The sequence below is a fragment of the Melospiza melodia genome, chromosome 4, assembly GCF_035770615.1.
Source record: "Melospiza melodia melodia isolate bMelMel2 chromosome 4, bMelMel2.pri, whole genome shotgun sequence".
Classification (NCBI taxonomy): Eukaryota; Metazoa; Chordata; class Aves; order Passeriformes; family Passerellidae; genus Melospiza; species Melospiza melodia.
Window position 1 is genome coordinate 65,324,917 of NC_086197.1, and position 19,635 is coordinate 65,344,551.

Here is a 19,635-nt window from a genome sequence, read left to right on the forward strand (position 1 = left end):
AAGCTGGAGCTGAATCAGGGCAAAAACTTTCCTGGAAAGAAGAATAAAAGGAAAGTATGAGATCTGGTTTTTAAAACCAAACTAACTGCATGATATTTTAGAACAAAACTGAGCTGTAGAACCTCTGCATTTCACTAACAAGCCAAGAGGAGCAAGTTGGAGTTAAAAGAGGATCTGTGACCAGAAAGAAAAAGCTGAGCTGGAAAATGGAAATCAAGCAGAGGGGACTGGAACTAATGAAAACTTAGAAACCTGCTCCATGACATTGAAATTCCTGAGAGAGTGCATTTTGAACATGTGCCTATCAATTTGCCTAGAATTACTTTGTTGCTAATAAAGCACTCTATTTACATATTGTGTGCTGAAATCAAGCATTCTTCGGATATGAGGTTTCTTGAAGACTCAAATTTTCAGACAGCCAGCTGAGAGAGCAGCAGCATGATGGGGAGTGACTTGTAAAATATCTGAGACATTTGGGGCAGGGGAATGCAGCTTTTATCTTGCATTACCTTTTTCCAGGTAATAGTTTCCAAGTTCTTAGGAAATGTCTCTGGGTTGAGTCTGTCCCCAGGGACTTTGCCCACAAGGACAAGACGACAGCAGGAGGCTGGAACCTGCACAAATTCCCTCCTTAGACATGAGTCGGGTGCTGCAGCCAAGCTGCCAGCCATGCTGTCCATGCCATGCTGATGGTACCAGTGCAATGCCAAAGCACAGCTAAACCACTCGTGGCAGTAATAAACAAAGACTGGCTTTGAGCTGTGCTTTGCAGCCAGCCACATTTTCAAACCCAGGAATCGAACATGTACCCCTGGATAGTCACACAGGCTGCCAACGGGAAGGTATAAGTTAGGTGCCAGGTAATCTTTCATCCACCTACTTAGACTGCAAATCTTTCTCTGGCAAATCTTTCATCTTGACTACCAGATGTTGTCTTTTGTTCTCAATCACATTACGCCTGCAAACTGTCAGTGCATGTATCCCATGGACTGCTGTATGAGTAAGTCTGATGGATATTATGCAAATATCTCCAGATGAAAATCTGTTCTGAAAGACATTAAGAACAGCACGTTGCTGCAGATACCTTGCAACTACTACTTCTTGTGAAATGTCAGACATCTTTATCAATATCAATGGAAATAAGAGCCTGAGCTGGCTGCACGATTGCCCACCATAAGAAGGAGAGATTGAGAGATTGCAATTAGAAAAGCACAAATCATGCAAAATTTGAAGTGTATGAGGTTTGGTGACCCTCTCAAACTATACTTTGTTCCCTATAATTAGTTGAAAATAAAACTTATTTTCCAGTAGTTCAAAACCACATTTTATCCCCAGAGATTATTCCATTTAAAGCAAAATACATATTGCTTTTAGCTAAAGAAAACAGGCTGTGCATAGAAAAAACTTTATTATCTGTTATAGCTTGGTTACTAGAAGTTGCAACTCTGAACAAAAACATTTTAGTCTTCGTATCTTCAAATGCTGCGTGGTTTGTAACTATTTGTTTTCTCCCAAGAGAAAGGATGGCTGTGCTACCCCCCGGGTTTTGACATCATGGAATCGAACTGTAAGTGAAACGGACAATAAGCACAGGGCTTTGTCCATTGCCATGTAGAATGACAGAATCATGGAATGTTATGGAGTTGGAATGGATCTTAAAAATCATCTAATCCCAATCCCCTGCCATGGGCAGTGACACTTCCCTCTAGACCAGGTTGGTCAAGGCCTTACCCCAACTGGCTTTGATCACTGCCAGGGCTGGGGCATCCACAACCTCCCTGGGCAGCCTGTTTCAGTGTCTCATCACAATAAAGAATTTTTTGCAAAAATATCTAGTGTAATTTGTACCCATTACTCCTTGTTCAATCACTACAGTTCCTGACAAGGAGTCCCTCTCCAGCTTCCCGGGGGCCTCCTGAAGTGTGGAAGCAAATGGTAGTTGGTGACTGCGTACATCAAGCTGGTCTGAGGTGGTCCTGTCTAACCTCCCAAAACAAAGGACCCTCAAGCAGGTTGCTCCATTTATTTCCTTTTTTCCAGTCAAGTGGCTGCATGTTGGCGAGCGCAGGCGGAAACACCGACCTCGCCGCAGGTGACAGAAGTCGCAGGTGGGAACGGGCAGCGCGTTCGGCGAAGGGGACAGGAGGCGGGGCTGCACTCCCACTCCCACTGCCCCCTCACAACTCCCATTCCCCCCTCACAACGCCCCCTCTCACATCCCAACTCCCACTCTCTCCTCACAACTCCCATTCCCAACTCCCACTCCCCTGTCCGCCCGGCCCGGCCGGGCCCCGCCCCGCTGCCCGCCCCCCGGCAATCTCGCGGGATTATGCTAATGAGCCGCCACCGCCCCGCCTCTCCGCTCCCCGCCCGCCCCGCGCCCTCCCTGGGCGGTGAGCGCGCGCGGCCGCGGTGCGCTGTGGGATAGTGGCGGTATAAAGTGTACGCTCGGCGCGGCCGTGGCTGAGGGGGCCGGCGCGAGCGGGGTATGAAGATGGCGGACGCCAAGCAGAAGCGGAACGAGCAGCTGAAGCGTTGGATCGGCTCCGAGACCGACCTGGAGCCGCCCGTGGTCAAGCGCAAGAAGACCAAGGTGAAGTTCGACGACGGTGCCGTCTTCTTGGCCGCCTGTTCCAGCGGAGACACCGAGGAGGTGCTGCGATTGCTGGAGCGGGGCGCCGACATCAACTACGCCAATGTGGACGGGCTCACCGCTCTCCACCAGGTCGGTGCTGGGCCGATCGAGGGACCCCTAGCCGGACTGGGGCGGAGGGGGGAGGGCGAGGCCGCCCGAGTGCCCCCCCCCAGAGGAGGAGGTGGAGGAGGAAGGGGCCGGAGGCGGCTGCGCTCCCTCCGCTGGGGGGTGTCGGGGCGGGGAGGCGGCGGCAGGGTCAGCCTGGGACCGGCCGGGGGCCGCGGGCCGAGCCCCGGGCCGGCGGGGCTGCAGGGGCGGGGGGCTGCACCCCCTCCCCGCGGGCAGGGCGTCGGAAGGGGCGGATGGGCCTCTCCTGCGGCGGGAAGGAGGTGCCGCTGACCCTCTTTCGCTTTCCCCTTTTGGCAGCGCTTCCCTCGGAGGGCTGGGGGGAGCGGGCGCTGCCCCGTGTGGGCTGGGGGGGCCGGAGGCAGGTGCCCCCGGCGTGGGAGGGTGACCGCAGGTGAGGAGAGCGGGCCGCCCTCGGGGGGCGCTTCTGCCGCTGCCCCTTGCCCGGGATCCCGGTAGTAGTTCCCTGCTTCCTCGGATCCCCGGTTCCGCAGTAGTTTAGCCGATTAAAGCCCGCTCCTGTGTGCGGGCGGCCGTGTTGAGAGAGTGATCATCTATTTCTCTCCGGTTTCTAGGGGAAACCAGTGTTTTCTTCAGTATATAGAAACGCGTATCAGGAAGGGGCTACTTGTTTTCGTTACCGATGGCTCCCGCCGCAGTATGAAAGCTTAACTTCAAGGGGAGCGGGGATCTTATTTTTTTTTTTCGTGCGTTGTAAAGTAGTGAAAAACCCAATCCATATTGCTTTGTTCTGGTGTGGGTATGTGGGAGGGGAGTTGGTGCCGAGGGAGGTAACTTTCACTTGGGCCGGGGGGGGGGGGGAATGGACGGGAAACTGGCTGTGAAGTTTCCTCAAAATGGATGCTTTGTGCATGTTGAACTTCATAGCAGTCTGATTGGAATCTCAAAACGTTAGCCAAATAAGGAAAGGCTGTGGCAATCCGGAGATAATGCGAGTTTGCCTGAATGGTTTTTTTCTCTAGAAGGCCAAAAGCTTCCACACAATATTGGATTCACTGAATATCTGGAAAACAAAAAAATATCTCTGACAGGCTAACTTCTTGCTCTTAAGTTTAGAAGTTGTTCAGTAGTTTAAAAAAATATCTTAATGGTTTTGTGTTGTAGGTTGATCAAGTAGAAATCTTCCCAAAATGGTTATGTGAGGTGGTTTCTTACATTAAAAAAATGAGGTGGTGAATTTGTTTTCTTCATCCTGTATAGGTTTTTCAAGGATGTGAGGCTTTAGAAATTCATAAACTGTCTTGCAGAGCTGGATAGAATCCCCTTTTGAGCATGGGGTATAAAATTTTATGACTGTTAGCTCTGTTTGCTGTGTCTGAGTTGTCACTTGCTCCCCTGTATAGGGTGTTGGTTTACTTTCAGTTGTGAACCGAGCTGGAAGAATGAGTGTGTGTTGTGGTTGAGCCTGTCAGCGTGTCACTGCAGCACGGTTACCTGGCTGCAGGCTAGCCTGTCACTTCGCTGCAAGCTTTTCTGTATTCATCCCCCTCTGCTGAAGTTATGGTCGGGTCGCGCTGCCAGGGAGCTCGGTGTGAGGAGCCATACCTTAACTGGTTAGATCCTTGGCTCTGCAAGTGCTGCGCTCCAGCCATTGGTAGGGCAGGATGACGTTTAGTTGAACTCTATTGTTAGAATGAGAGGTGGCGTTCTTGCCTTCTGATGTCCAGAAGGCATTTTCAAAATGTCTCTGATACTGTACACCAGAAAGCTCTCATCAGGGTAATTCTGAGCATATTCTCCCCCTTTTTGTACATGTGGTCAGCTTTCAGTTTGGAAGGGCAAAGTCTAAAGGAACAGAGGTAAAGATTTACATCACTGCTAAAATTCTTGCTCACACTCCTCCTTCCCCCTCTCCTCCTTTAGTGATACCAAATGACCTTTTCTGATTTTATGATACTGGAAGTAAATAAGATCATTTGTGAAGTTATAATCCTCTTGAGGCTGTAAAGTAAGTGGAGGTTACCTGTTGCTATTAAAAAAGCCATAAAGCAGATCCATGCCTGTGATGACTCTGAAGGGTTTCACTTCATTATTAACACAAACTCATATTTTCTTCTAATATGCCATATAAAAAGTGCAAATCACACATGATGCAGTCTGTAGCATGAATTAATTTCATCAATTTTGGCTGCAGCATGAAAAAAGCTGTATCTGTTCTCAAAGGAAGTTCTTCAAAAACTTGTCATTCTTCCTGACACTTTTGACTGACTGATGGTAGTTGTGTTCAATATTATTGTGTTTGAGATTGCCATGGAGTGCTGTTGCTGTGTGCTTCTTTGGTTTGATGGGGTTTGTTCTGTTTTGTGTTGTCTGTCAGATCCCACTGCTCTTCAGAGAAATAAATTTATCTCAATTTACCTTAAACCAAGGTAAAATTACTGTAGGTTTTTGGGTTGTATCTTTTTTGTCCTCCATCAGTTTATTTTTTCCAGTTACTGACCAAATGCGTATGTCTGAAATAGCGATAGAATTAAATATTTAATGTAATATTTAGCCTTTTTTCTGCTACATGTGGCAGTTATAGGGAGAGACTTCAGCTTTGTTTTATTTTTCGCAGCACAGGTAGTTGGAAATGCTGAGGGGAAGTGCCATCAATTCTGAAATTCTGGTGAACTTCAGATCTGGTCTCTAATGGAGCATCAAGCTTTGTTGCTGAGGCCATTAGCTGAGCTTTTTCTCTGAGTGGGGTAGAGTGCCATCCCCATCAGAGAGCTGCCTGTAGAATTGTTTCTGTTCATGCATACGGGAAGGAAAACAATTACTTGACCTGGTAGCTGAGGGGAGGAAAGCAGGGAGGATATATATATAGGTACTTGCTGCAGCCCTTGACAGTGCCAGTGAGCGGATTTTGTTTTATATCTGCACGTGCACGAGTGAGTGGACTTGGGTGCATCATATCTGAGGACAGATAAATTAAATTCTTTGGTATCTTACAGAAGAGGAAAAATTGTCATTAGGTTATGGTTATTATTCCTCTATGGAATTTTGAGTTCAAAGCTTGTTTTAAGAACTTTTTCTACACAAGTCCTCAGGTTAGGCCTTCAGCACAAAGGACAAAAGTGTTATGTACTGTTTTCCTATCTGAGATATATGTGCAGTGTAGGATATTGCAACAGGATACTGTGTTGTGCTGCATGATATGCATTATATACATATTGTGTGTGTGTATCTGTAAGACCAGAAAACTTCTAAATGAGAACTTTAAATTTACAATCAGATGTCAATGCCATTACTCCAGTGGAGGTGGGAGTTTTGAATGTTGCAGTCTCAGACAGCTGTTATGCAGGATGAGCTCTAATTTGAAGTGCAGCTTTTTAATCTGCCTTAACAATGGAATGTAAGGGGAACTTGAGAAAAGAAAGAAGCTCAAAGGTGAGCTGTGACCTTGCAGATTATTTGGGTCTCTAGAGTGGGGGGGTAGAAGTGACATATTCCAAAATAATCTTGAGAAGAGGCTATATAATATTTTCAATAGAACCTGATCTCATCTTAGGCAGACATACTTCTTCAGAGTGGGATTCAGTTCTCTCGTCCCGAAAGCTTAACGCCTGTCATTCCTCAGAGTTTGGACTCTCTTCTGCTTTCCTTGGCTTTCATGGAAGAGAATTTAGTTCACTAGCTCTGACTGGAATTTATTGCTTAAATGGCTGAAAGTAGTTTGTCTAGAAGTTCCATAGAGCTTTGTACAGGAGAGGGAAGCCCCCCCTTTCTGGACAGCACTACAGAAAGGCTGCATGCAGTGGGGAGGGAGCCTGATGTGGCCGGTTTCCTGGAAGGCTGCATTTCCTGTGCACGTTGCTCCCCTGGGAATATCAGATGTGCAGTGTGCAGTACCTGCACACACCTCAGCACTGGCTGAGATTAGGCTGTGGTTAGGTGTCACAGTTTGTGCAGCCTGCTTTTTGGCTGCCCTTTTTCTCTGAGGCTGCTCAGACTAGGGGATGGCAACCTGGTTTTTGGCCTCGTTCTCTCTGGGTGAGGAAGGTGAGTGCTGTAGCCCAATTCCACCACACAGCATGGCAAGAGCATGTCCTGCTGTGCTGCTCTTACCTGTTCTGGGGAGGGCACTGCTTTTGAGGTAAGATAAGGGGAATTGTCTTGGCTCTTTGTGCCTGGGGATCATCGTGTAACCACAGGGGATGTTGTTGGTGAAGGGCCCAGCTCCTGTTGAAGGATTCATGTTGTCTTTTTTGGTTTTTGTCTGTGACAACTACACTTTAGTCAAACAAAGTTCCTCAAAGGCTATCTCTCTGTTTCAAATTGTGGCTTTTTGCAATTATTTAGGTGCTCATTTGAATGTGAAGCTGAGACTGTTTTACCAACATTATAGTTACATACTAGTTTGCAGATAGAGCAGTATGCGGTAATAAATAGAAATTTTGATTTGCTGCCACTGTTGTAGGACTATGCTGTGTTTATCCCTGAATACTAATTAAGATTGTGTGTTTCACAGAATGTTTGCTTACCCTTTCTGAGTAAGGACAGTTATTGCTGTCATTGCCCATGGGTTCTATGAGATTTCTTAGATAAGAAGTACCTTCCTTTGCAGGGGTTTTTGCAACTGTTTATGTGAAAAATTCTGTCAGGGCTTCGGGTGGCATATTCTCAGTACCTGATATGGTAACAAGTGTGGATACCTTTGGCACCAGCTGTGTTCTTGTTACAACACCCTTTGAAACTGCAGCCAGTGATGCAAAAGGAACATAAAATCTCCCAGCACTGGTCCCTTTGCCTTAGAATTTGATAGAGGGCGTTAGGGCTGCCCTGCCTGTGTTCCCTCTGGTGAGTGGTAGCCCAGGTCATGTGCTTGAGCTGCGGCTGCAGCGCATCAAGCTGTAAGAGCAAAGACCAGGGTGGCAGTCCTAAATATCTAGAGTGTTTGTATCATAGCAGCAGCACCCAACATCCAAGGGTAAGGGAGGTATGGAAATAGCTCAAAGCTGTCCTAGTAACCTCCTGGCTATGACTTCTGCCGTTACTATTTCAGAGAATGAAAATACTGGTGCATATGGTAAACTTGTTAACTTTTCAAAACTGTTGAGTAGGAGGAGTTCATTTCGTACTGAAAGGTTGGTGCTCAGTTACAAAACTGATGTTCAAGTCTCACTGTTTGGATAGGAACCAAGCTGCTAATCACCAAACCTCCTAATGCTCTCATGGGGGATGTTCTACCACTGAGAATTTTGGGGTAATTTGTTCAGCTTCTTTTATTACTCTTTTATCGTGGCTTTTTTTTAATCTATGTTTTAAGATAAACAGAGAAAATGAGTCCAGAAATAAATGTAATGTTGACTTCACTCAATGATCAGACTACAGAGGCATATTTGTTTAAATTCTCTTTTGTGATTGGTTCTTGTGTGGGCCACAGATCTTTCTGTAGTTACAGTAGCTAGGTTCAGATGGTACAGTAAGTACTTGTTAACTTTCTACTGATGTTGTCATCCAAGATTTTAATTTTTTTTTTTACTCTTTGAAAGGGAGGCAAGAAGAGGGGAAAAAAGGTGTGATTTTCCATAACATACTGTGAGTGTAATAGTGGATATTTAAATACTGTATTCAAAAAATTGTGTTCTCTTTGGTGTTTTATGAAAGAAATGAGTAACAATCTCTTTACCTTTTTAGGTTTATTGTTTCTGTCAAATATGAACCTGGGATTTCTATGTATTTCCATTGCTGTGGATATTTCTTGTGCACAAACAGAATAACCCAAGTGAATTCTAGCATATAGAAATTACTTAAAGTATTTAAAGCTAGTTTTCATGTTAGTGTAACTGACAGGTTGCTTAAACTTGCTAGTCATGGAGGAAGAGTTCTGCATTCCAATGTAAGGATGAATTCTTCAGGTAGGAGTTTAGTATTTACTGAAGCTAATGTTCAGGGACAATTTCTGTTGGTCTCTAAATATGAATTTCACTGTAGCATTAATGCTGCTTTTACAGTACAGCTTTGTCTGTGGTTTTCTGTGTGTTCTAGTATGTTTTTGGTATTATTAGAACACTTTCTCACGATAGGTCATCAAAAAGCACCTTGTAAAAGTAGATGAGGTGTGCTTTTATATGTATGAATAAAATGGATATGAACACACTTGATTTAAGGTCTTTTTGATTTTGACATTGTAGTAGCAAGAATGCTGTTTTACTAAATTATTGAATTTCAGTTGTTAGCTATATCTGAGGCTAGGAGACAGAAGCAGTCGGTATAAATCACTAGTAGATTTACCCCTCTGGAGGGATCTGTATTCCAGGCTTAGCAATATATGCTGTGTTGTAGTTGGAACAGATGGTTTGACAGGCTCTTGTGCAGTTCTTTACTTGTTTATCCCTTTGCTCATGCTCTCAGTTGCTCCCTTTCTCAAAGTTATTACTTAGGCTAGTAAGACACTTAGTGCAATCCTCTCAAAAACTGAGAGCCCAGCAAATTGGTTCTCTGTCAGTGTAATTGTGTTTCCTGAGGCTGCACTCCCAGCATGTGGAATTGAGGAACATGGCCTGTCCTAGCACATACTGGTATTTTATCCAAGGATACGTCCAGATGGGTTAGACTTAGATGAACTAATATGCTCTGAACGCAGTGTGGAGGTAGTTTTGAAACGGTGGCATGAGTACACCTTTCTGGGATTCTTGCAGCCAAGAATCTGTAAATTACATCTAAATACTGCTGTATAGTAGTGTAAATCTAGATCATACCAGGTGAGAGATGCAGCATGCGAGGGCATTTGCCTAACAAGTGCTTTGTCAATGCCCAAGAGTATATTTTTCTTCATTGATCTTGACAAGTGTAAAATGCAAACTGGAATGCAGCTGTAAGGCAGGGGAGCCGTCCCTAAGCTGGTCAGCCTCTGATGCTGCTGCCTGGGTGGAGACATTCCGAGCTCCTTTACTTTCCTATATGCATTCCTGAAATGACAGTCCATGGAAAGCACGGCGTAAGAGTAGCAGCATTCCTCAGCTGTTTCCTTTCCAGTCATTGCAAGTCTGTGAGACAGAATACAAAAAGGCAAAAGACGATCGCAGTACTTGGTGGGGGGAAGCATTGTTGAATTTTTTTTTTTCCAATGTATTGTTTTGACAAGACCTGGTACCCAGCTCTTGTTTCAGTTATTGAGCACTCAATCAGCCGCTGTGCTTATCCTGGAAACCGAATCTTTGCTGGCTCATTAACAAAACCAAAATTAGAGCAATATGATGAAGTCCTTGAACGAGACTGTTTCCCATTTATGCCTGAGTGGTGTTAGCACTTACCCCATTAACAATATATTTGTCAGGCTAATGGCTTCTAAAGGTCTGTTAAACGGAGACAAGGGTGGAGTTGGCTTTAAGAAGAGGGTGAACCCTCTGAGAATCAAATGTAGCCGCATTTTGGGCCTACACAGAGAAGTGGGTTTATCTTCAAGATCGCAAATAAATAGTTCCTATACTACTGTAGTTTCTGAATGCTTAAGTTTGGTCTATAACTGGCACATGACCATTGATTCTGATACTAAATTATCTGTAAGCTATTGTTAGAAATGGTTGTAGCCCTAAAACATTCAAAAGGGCCATGTCTCTCACTGATTTTTTTTTTTAAATTATTTTTAGTTCAGTCTGAAATATGCTTTGATTGATTTTCTCATGTTATGATTGTAGTTCAGAGTCTTGAGTTGGGACTGACACCTTGCTTTGGTGTGATCAGTTAGCCAGCCAGTGGTGATTATTAGACAGGTTTTAGTTCTGGGGTGATTATTTAGTTTTGGAATTTGTTTTACTGCCCTGATTGTGAAGCAAGAAGAGTAATGGGAGTCATCTATATTGATCACTTCTTGAGTATTTGAGGTTTCTTGTACATCAGAGAATTACTTGCAAGTGTTAGCTTTGTGTTGTGGATCTGATAGATATATCTATATAGATAGATAGATGTACCTCTTGTTTTTTCAGTTTCCTAGGGTTTTCTTTTTTTTTGTTCTTTCACTGAAGGACTGAGGTGAATGTTAACAGGAAACCTGTTTGTTAGTAATTCTAACAAATCTCCAATCTTATAGGATGAACTTACCTTACTAGTTTTTCTTAAAATTCACACTTGAAGCAAGTATTTATATTGAGCAAAATAATACCTTCATCTGGTAACCAAGGTGAACAATCTGACAGGCATGTACCCTGTATGTGTGTGGTCAGTGCTGCCTTCTGGAGCAGTTCACTTGGATGAAGCTTGCACCGAGGAGCTGCATTCCTCTGCCAAAGCTGGGATCCTTGTGGGCCCCTTTGGAAACTGGAATACCATCTCAGGCTTTGAAACTTTCAGTTTACAAATGTCCTAAAATTTGCTGTAGTGCTCTTGACTGAAAACCTACACTTTTCTTACTGAAGTGGAAAAGTTGTTATTTTAAGGCTGCAAAGCATGTTGTCCCAAGTTTTAACAAAAGTGTTGTTGCTTACAGTGTGTTTGCAAATAGATGCAATTGTGCTTGAATAAGTAAGCTTAATTAAGTGAATAGATTATTTTGATAAAATTATTTTCTAAAAGGGTATCTCCTCACCCCAGAGATGAAACAATGTGAAACTACTTGTGTTATTTCCTCAATCAGTGTGAATTATAGCTACTTGTCCTGTATTCTAGAAAATGTAAGTAACCCTGCTTATTGTTGTTGCAGCATTAAGTTATTTTTTATTTTTATTTGTATTTTTATGAAAAGTCAATGCTCTTTTACTTGTTTTTCTAGTCTGTTACTTGGAGATGTTTTTAAACATGGTGCTTGAACCTTCTGAAACTTTGGGCAAAATGAATTACCTTAGGTTTTATCCAAAATGAAGACTGAAAATTGGGGTGCAAACGTTGTGTCTGCAGGCCAAATGTGGACTCCTGATAAGTAGTAATCTCATTTTTATCCACTCATATAAAACAATGTCTCCAGAAAGCTTGCCAAACTTCACAATTTCCCACCACTTTTTATTCAGCTACTGTAGCAAATTGAATTAAGTCCTGTGTTTTTGAGGAGCCTGCACTTGATCTCCTCAGTAGAAAATAAGTTTAGTGCTTACCTCTGAAAGAAGAATTTGTGTAATGTCAGTTTCTTGGTTTCTGAGTGTAACAGAGCAGAGGGGGCGAGCTGTGCTAGCACTGGCACTGTCAGTGGGTTTTTGTTCATGAACCTCCCTGGACGTGGCTTTTGGTCACTCGTTGTCTGCTTCCCTGCTGGCACCTGCCTGCTTGGCTCTCTGGGCCTGTGTGTGTGCGTGTTTAATAGCCATAGTGAGTGCTAATGCTGGATGCCACGGTGCTTATCAGGTTTTTGTGCACTTGGGAAGAGAAACGCTTTCCTGCATCCCTGCAGAGGAGTAACTTAACAGGTCTGGTGTCTCTTGTGCTTAGCACTTCTAATAGACTTATTCAGTATTGAAGGTGGACTGCGGCCGGATCTGTCAAATGTGACTCCTAAGAAAGCTCATGAAGTTACTGTAGAAACCAGTCTTATCTATAGCTCTAGGTAAATACAGCACTGGTGATTCAAAGGCTACCAGTTTTAAGGAAAATGGGCAACAACTTGATGTGAATTATATATTATAAAGTGTTTTATTGCTTACTCATGTGGGATCTGGGGGTGGGAGAGCTCTTTCTCAGTTGTTTTCTCAGCAATTGAGGAGGTTGCTGTACTCTGTAATATTGAGGAGGTTGCTGTACTCTGTAATAGTAAAAAACATGTCAATTGTATTATATTAAATAGCATTTTTAAGCTCAAGTAGCTGTTAAGATGTGACTGCTGGAGATGAGCACTATTAGAATTTTTTCTGCAAGAAGCCTAATTTTGTGAGAATCGCTGTAACTTTCTGGAGCCTAATCGTTAGTAGGTTCTATGGACGAGGAGCAGGGAGACAAGAATTTTTCTGGATGTGTATGGAGCAGTTTCCAAGGGAAGATAACAGCTTCAGTTTGAATTACAAAGACTTTGCAAGAACTAGGAAAGCCTACTTGTGATTATTAAGATGTCGGGTTTCAAAAGCTGTTGCTGCAGTTATGGTTAGGCATCCAATTTTAGGCTAAGCCACCTGCTGTGTTAGGTGCATATCCTGAATAAAAACATAAAACCAAGAAAGCTCTGGCATAGAGAAGCTTGCATTATAGCAGTCCTATTAAAAATACTTTTCCTTCAAGTTTGTTTTTAAGATTTTTGTTACGGCATCTTGTGTGTGTTGTGGATTTTTTTTTTTTTCCAAAATACAATATATAAATAAAAGCACCACTGAAAGTTGAAGGCAGGCAAACTGTGGAGATTCAAATAAAAGACCAAATAGGACTTAAAAGTAACTTTCTGTTAAGAAACCTTGGCATCAGAGCCATGTCTTCTTCAGTGACATCATTTATCATCAACTACACAGAGATATGACTGCAGTGTTTGCTTTAAGAGCTGATATGTAATTTCTCCCTTTTGGGAGATCCTCCAAGGGCTTTGTATCTCAATAGTTTCTAACCTGCACATATTTTAACCAGTACTTTGTCTTTTCAGGACAAGCTCTCATGACAACATTTGAAAGACGTTGTTCTTTCATTTCTTGTAAGAGTTTGGGCCCTTTTGATTTTTTTCTCTGTAATTATCTAATTTTATTTTATATTGCCAAGTTAAATGACTTAAATATGGGAGAATTTTTGTGGTGCTTTTTTCTCCTGTTCATTTTGCCTTGTCATTTTTTGCTGCTGATAATGTATTTGATAACATTCTTTGAATTCTGTTATTACTTGAAGGGTGCTTATGCAGAATTTAAACAATTGCCAGCTTAAGTCAACTGATTGGACTGCTTCATTGCAGCTTAGCTGCAAATATTACTTGGGTTTTAAACTTAAGTCAGAATCCTCACTTTTTAAAACAAAAATGGCTTCAGCTGTTCTGCTGATGAACTCATAGTAGGCTGTAAAGCTGAGGAGTGTCCCTTAACTAGGAGTGACATCACTAACTGTTTATCAATACACTTCTGTACTTATCTTTTTGTAGCTGTGATTCATGAGACCCATATTACTCCATGCAATTGCATAAGTTTCTCTTTTTAAGAAGTTCTGTGACCTAGTTCGAAATGGGCATTGGGAAACTCAGGGTAAAAAACAAAACAATCTTCTGATCCTAAGATAGAACAGTGATGGAGATAGGAATTTTTTAAATCCAGGTAAATTGCCCCTCTTTCTCTTTTTATGTCCTCCTGTCTCCTTGGTCTACTCATGTTACAGAACCTGGATTTTTGACAATCAAATCCATCTGCCTTGTAGCTTTTATTAAATAAGAAGCGTTGGTTGGTTATTGGTGCTTTTAGATTTATAAAAGCAGTCTCCAAATTCAGGTCTTACTCTGTAGAGACCTTAACAAGGTGCTGGTGTTTACAGAAATCCAGTCTGGGCCCTGCTTTGATTTCTTTCTCCAAGAAAGGTCTGATGATGGTTGGTTCCTTTAGTGCTATCAGCAACCACTGAGACACATGATGTGTACATGTCTGCTTTTTCTCTTCCTTGTGAGGTTACCTAAGATGACTCTCCATACACCCAGACCCATGAGTGCACTATACATTTCTCTCTCTGGAATGTTTTAACTTTGCTTAATTGCAGAATACATGGAATTGTTCCTGTAAAGCCAAATGTGTAAATCAAGGGTTTCCATATACTTTGGCTTTTTGGCCTCAGAGTGTAGATTGTGAAATGCTTCTGGCACTTCTGATGAGTCTTGATTGACTGAGAATATTATGACTCTGTTAAGGTATTTATCTCCTTAATCCCAATTATTTTTCGTATAATCATAGAGTATTAAGGGTTGGAAAGGACCTTAAAGGTTATCTAATCCCAGCCAAACCTGTGCCATGGGCAGTGACACCTCCTGCTAGATCAGGTTGGTCAAAGCCTTACTAGAACTGGCTTTGAACACAGTCAGGGCTGGGTCATCCACAACCTCCCTGGGTAGCCTGTTCCAGTGTCTCACTGCACTCACAGTAAAAAAAATTCTTTAAACATCTAGTCTAAATTGCCCATCTTTCTATTTGTACCATTACTCCTATTTCTAGCACTACAGTTCCTGACACAAAGTCCTTTTCCAGCTTCCCAGTAAGCCCACTTCAGGTACTGGCAGGTTGCTGTCGGGTCTCCATGCAGCCTTTCCTTCTCTGGGCTTAACAGCCCTGGTTCTTGCAGCCTGGTCTGCCAGGGACGTGCTCCAGACCTCTTACCAACTTTGTGGTTCTCCTCTGGGCTTGCTCCAACACTTCCATGTCCTTGCTTTGAGAGCATCAAAACTGTACACACCACTCCAGGTGGGGTCTCACAAGAGCAGAGGAGAGGGGGAGAATCTCCTCCCTTGACCTGCTGACCACACTCCTTTTGACACAGCCCAGGGTATGGTTTGCCTTCTGGGCTGTGATCTCGTGCTGACAACTCATGCTGAGTTTTTCATCAAACATCACCCCAATTCCATTTCCACAGAGCTGCTCTCAATCATCTCTCTGCCCAACCTGTAGGTGTGTCAGGGTGAAGTCCAGTTTTAGTAATGCTCTGGCTTTAGAAGTGGCATATGAGAATCTTTCTTAAAGTCTTAGGTTGAGATGCAGATAGTACATGGAGTTTAAGCACAGTGAGGTGGTGGGGGGTTCTGCAGTCTTCTTGCTTTCTGCATGTAGGACTTCAAGTTCTAGACAGTGCAGTGGTTTGAATTTTATCAATTGGTGTGTGGGAACTCAGCACATCATTCCTGATGTGCAGAGTCACCGAGACAACCCTTGGGGGGGCTCGGATGTCCTGGAACGTTGCCTGAAGTGTGTGGTGGCTGGACTTTGATCCTGCACAGGACACTACACCTGTATGAGGATGGGAGGATCACACGGGGATAAATGGTGAAGGGATAGATTAATTATAGAGTGAAACACAGGTTTTGGAATCTCGGTACAGGGAGGTTCTAGGAGACAAGATGAAGGAATTAGGGCATGTCCTGTCCTTCTTCTTCTTGTCATCCATCTTCGGTGGTGATGGTGGCACTTTGGTTCTTACTGAATGAATGTGCACTTGTCAATAAGGGTGAAAGGTATTGGGGAGAAAAGGTAAATATCTTACACGTAGTTTTTGGTATAAAAATAAGCGGCTGCCCCAAGGGAGTCAGAGTGTGCTCATGGCTGGCTTGCTGTGTGGGCCTCTGTCGGGCCGGGAGAAAATATTGTAGATAAGAATTAATAAACAACGCTGAAGAATTGAAAAACCTGAAGACTCCTTTCATCCTTTAGGGCGCGGGCTGCCTCGAGGCCATCCAGAGCCTTACCAGGCCATTAGAACAGCCGAGACGGGACACTGGTGGAACCTGACTCTATGATAACAAATGCTTGGGAAGAAGTTATTAGTCATTGTAGTCAATATTGCAGGAAGTTGTCAATTTCTTAGAGGATAAATATGATTCTCTCCTTGCCCAAAACACTGTATGCATACAAATGCAATAGTGTTGCCAGTTTAGCAGAGAATGAGGAGTGAAGTTCTTCCTAATATATGATCACAACTAGGTTGGAATCAACTTGGTTGGAAAAGACCTTTGAGGTCCAGTCCATCCTATGACCTTAAGCCACCTTGTCAGCTAGACCATGGCACAGAATGCCACATCCAGTTGTTTCTTAAACACCTCCAGAGACTGTGACTCCACCACCTCCCTGGGCAGCCCATTCCAATGCCCAGTGACCCTTTCTGTGAGCAATTTCTTCTTAGTGTCCAACCTGAACCTCAGCTGGTGCAGCTTGAGTCTGTGTGCTCTTGCCCTGTAGCTCCTGTCTGGGAGAAGAGACCGACCCCCACCTGGCTACAGCCTCCTTTCAGGGGATGCAGAGTGGCTGGGTCTCCCCCGAGCCTTTTCTCCAGGCTGAACATCCCCAGCTCCTGCAGCTGCTCCTCCCTGGGCTGGTGCTCCTCACCCTTCACCAGCCTCACTGCCCTTCTCTGGACTCGCTCCAGCATCTCAACATCCCTCCTGAGATGAGGAATCCAGCCCTGGGCACGGCACTCGAGGTGCAGCCTCACCGTGCAGAGCACCAGGGACAGTCACTGCCCTGGTCCTGCTGGCCACACTGTCCCTGACACAGGCCAGGGTGCCATGGCCACCTGGGCACGCTGCTGGCTGCTGCTCAGCTGCTGTTGATCAGCACCCCCAGGTCCCCTCCTGCCTGGGCACTGTCCAGCCACCCTGTCCCCAGCCTGCAGTGCCACCTGGGATTGTTGTGGCCAAAGTACAGGACACGGCACTTGGTCTTGCTGAACCTCGAATCATTGGATTCATTCCATGGATCCAGCCTGTCTGGGGCTTCTGCAGAGCCCTCCTACCCTCCAGCAGATCAACACACACCCCCAGCTTGGTGTTGTCTGTGAATTTCCTAATGGCAGACTCAGTTCTCATCAGTAAAGATGCCAAACAGGGCTGTGCCCAAAGCTGCTCATGGGGGATGCCACCAGGGACCATCCAGCAGCTGGGTGCAGCCCCATTCACCACCACTCGCTGGGCCCAGCCATCCAGCCAGCTCTGACCCCAGTAAAGGGTGCACTGGCCAAGCCATGGGCTGCCAGCTTTTCCAGGAGTGTGCTGTGGGAGATGGTGTAGCAGACAAGTAGCAGAGTGATGGGGTCTTCTGGAATAACTAGGGAAAGGTAATGTGTCTGCCCCGATCTCTGCAAGGGGGATGGAGGGAATGAAGGCAGCCTTTAATTTGCAAATTACACTGGGCACAGTGTCTAAACTGAAAAATACAGCAGGGCTGTAATGTACTGGCTGAGTGGACTGGTCTCTCTTGATAAGAGACTCTTCCCTTTAGCCAGCAAGGGGTGAATTTTACAATTGAGTCAGTGGTGTGGCTGCTTTGCTGTGTTGGATTTGAATGTGTACTCTGAGGCTTGTTTAATGTGAGACTTTTGACTTGCCTTCAAGTGTACCCCTTTGTCTCTGGTAATGTCCAGAAAAGCAAGAATCAAGGGGAAGTGCTGCATCTCATCAAAACAGTGCAAAAGATCCAATTGAACTGGTTATAGTAAAGGCTGTAGGACTTGCAGTATTGAGGAAAGCTTCCTGGAAACCTCTTGCTGGCGATGCTAGTTACAAGCAGCTGTGGTCAAAAAAGCTGCATTTTTGCTACAGGAATAGCTGTTATTTATGGGCAAGTATCAGAAGGTTATAGATTAGAGCAATCTCATAAGGGCTTTGTTTGTCTACTTAGCTTTGGAAGTATTGAGATCTCAGACTTTTGTATCTGTTTCACTTAAACAGGTTTTCATTTCTACCCCAAGGAGTGGTAGCCTGTTTTTAAACCAGGCTGCTGTGATGGCTGCTGTCTAACTCTATATACTTTTCTCCCCTGCCATTTCAAGTGTAATTTATATTTTATGGTTAATAATTCTTAACATTGAGTGGCTTTTCTTTGCAGCTATTAAGAGATGTCTTCATGTCACATAGTTTCTGTTGATTGTTTTGATGTCCCCTGTGTTCAGGATTGAATAGACAGGTGTGCTCTAGAACCTTCATATGTATAGAAGTGGTGCACTTAATCTGCAATATCACCATGTCTTCATACTGTTTTTAGAGTTACTACAGTTGCTTAGCTGATTGACACTGCTCTTCAGCCATAAAACAACAAGCTACAATTTTGGCTTTAAATCTCTGAATCCTTGATGCAATGAACTTTTACAGCATTCTTTTTGAGCTTGGGAATTGAAGCCAATGTCAGTAACTTTTTTTCTTTGCTTTTCGAAGAATGTTCAAATTGACAAGCTTTAACTTTCGAGTGTCTACTTTAGTCTTAGTGTTGGGTTTGACCTGTGATTTCAGTGTAAGTGTCACATACAATTAAATAATTCTGGATTTTCTGTATTGCCATAATCCTTTCCTATATTTTGCCAGTAGTTGTAACTACTTGTACTTCCACTAAGCACCATAAATCACTGATCCTTTCTTTCCCCTGATTTCCTGCAAAGGACTCTGGGGAAGGAGAAGAATGGATGTTGTGCGTTTGCTAATTGGTAAATGTACGAGTTGTTTGTGCCGCTGAATTAGGAGATAGAGAAATCTTTGAATGCATGAAGCCAAAATCCTGGCTCTCCATCACTGTGGTATGTGCTTATTTAGTTTGTAATTTCATCCAGCATTTGAGCGAAAACTGCTAGTAGATATTAAATTCTCCACCAGCATTTGAATCTCAGGAGTAAAGTTCAGGGCAACTTTTGCCTCAGTTGATGAAGTTCTAGTAACCTTGCTTTGATGAACTTAGATTTTATTTTGTGCATGTACTGGCACAGGCGGCTCCTTCAGCTTGTAACCAACTGTGATGTGTAATCAAGTATAGCCAGATTGCTCTGACCTCCTGCAAGCTGGTCTCCTAAAATGGAAATTATCCATTTTGCAGATGGAAATTGGAGCCAAGCAGCTGTGAATTCCAGTAGACAAACACTGAAGCAAACTCATAACTTTGGTCTTCTGTTCAAAAACCAAGTGACAGTTGAGCCTTGCATTTGCCACTTGCTTTCAGTCTTTTCCCAGGAAGTTGGGGAGTATTTGTATGAAGGCACTGCTTAATAGACAAAGTTTTTTGTTTCTTTTTTCACATAAGTCTTTTCTTTATAATACTTACTTTCCCTCACTTCCTCTCCTAAAACAACAAACTCTTGCTATTCCCCAACCTTTACTTCCATGACTGCTGTTTTAGGGAGTTGGTGATTATTTGCACTGAATCAGCTTTTACCGATTGAATGGCTGGAAACCAGGCTAGGTTGACAAATTTGTACATTTTCATGCAGCAGTGCTGCTGATCACCCGCAGTTGTAGAGGTTGGTGTGGAATTGCTTAGCTATAAAGCCTACTGAATGTAGAAATGACAAATTATATGGTTATAAGGACA

The 19,635-nt window shown here is 43.8% G+C and overlaps 1 protein-coding gene across 2 annotated transcripts in view; it reads left to right on the top strand.

Moving 5' to 3' along the window:
* Positions 1 to 2,425: 2,425 nt before the first annotated feature.
* PPP1R12A (protein phosphatase 1 regulatory subunit 12A) overlaps positions 2,426 to 19,635 on the top strand; it is a 113,893-nt gene continuing 96,683 nt past the window's right edge. For both annotated transcript variants that reach the window (XM_063154980.1, XM_063154979.1), the window contains exon 1: positions 2,426 to 2,725. In XM_063154980.1, coding sequence (XP_063011050.1) covers positions 2,489 to 2,725 — 237 coding nt within the window. In that variant the 5' untranslated portion in view covers positions 2,426 to 2,488. The remainder of the gene's footprint in view (positions 2,726 to 19,635) is intronic.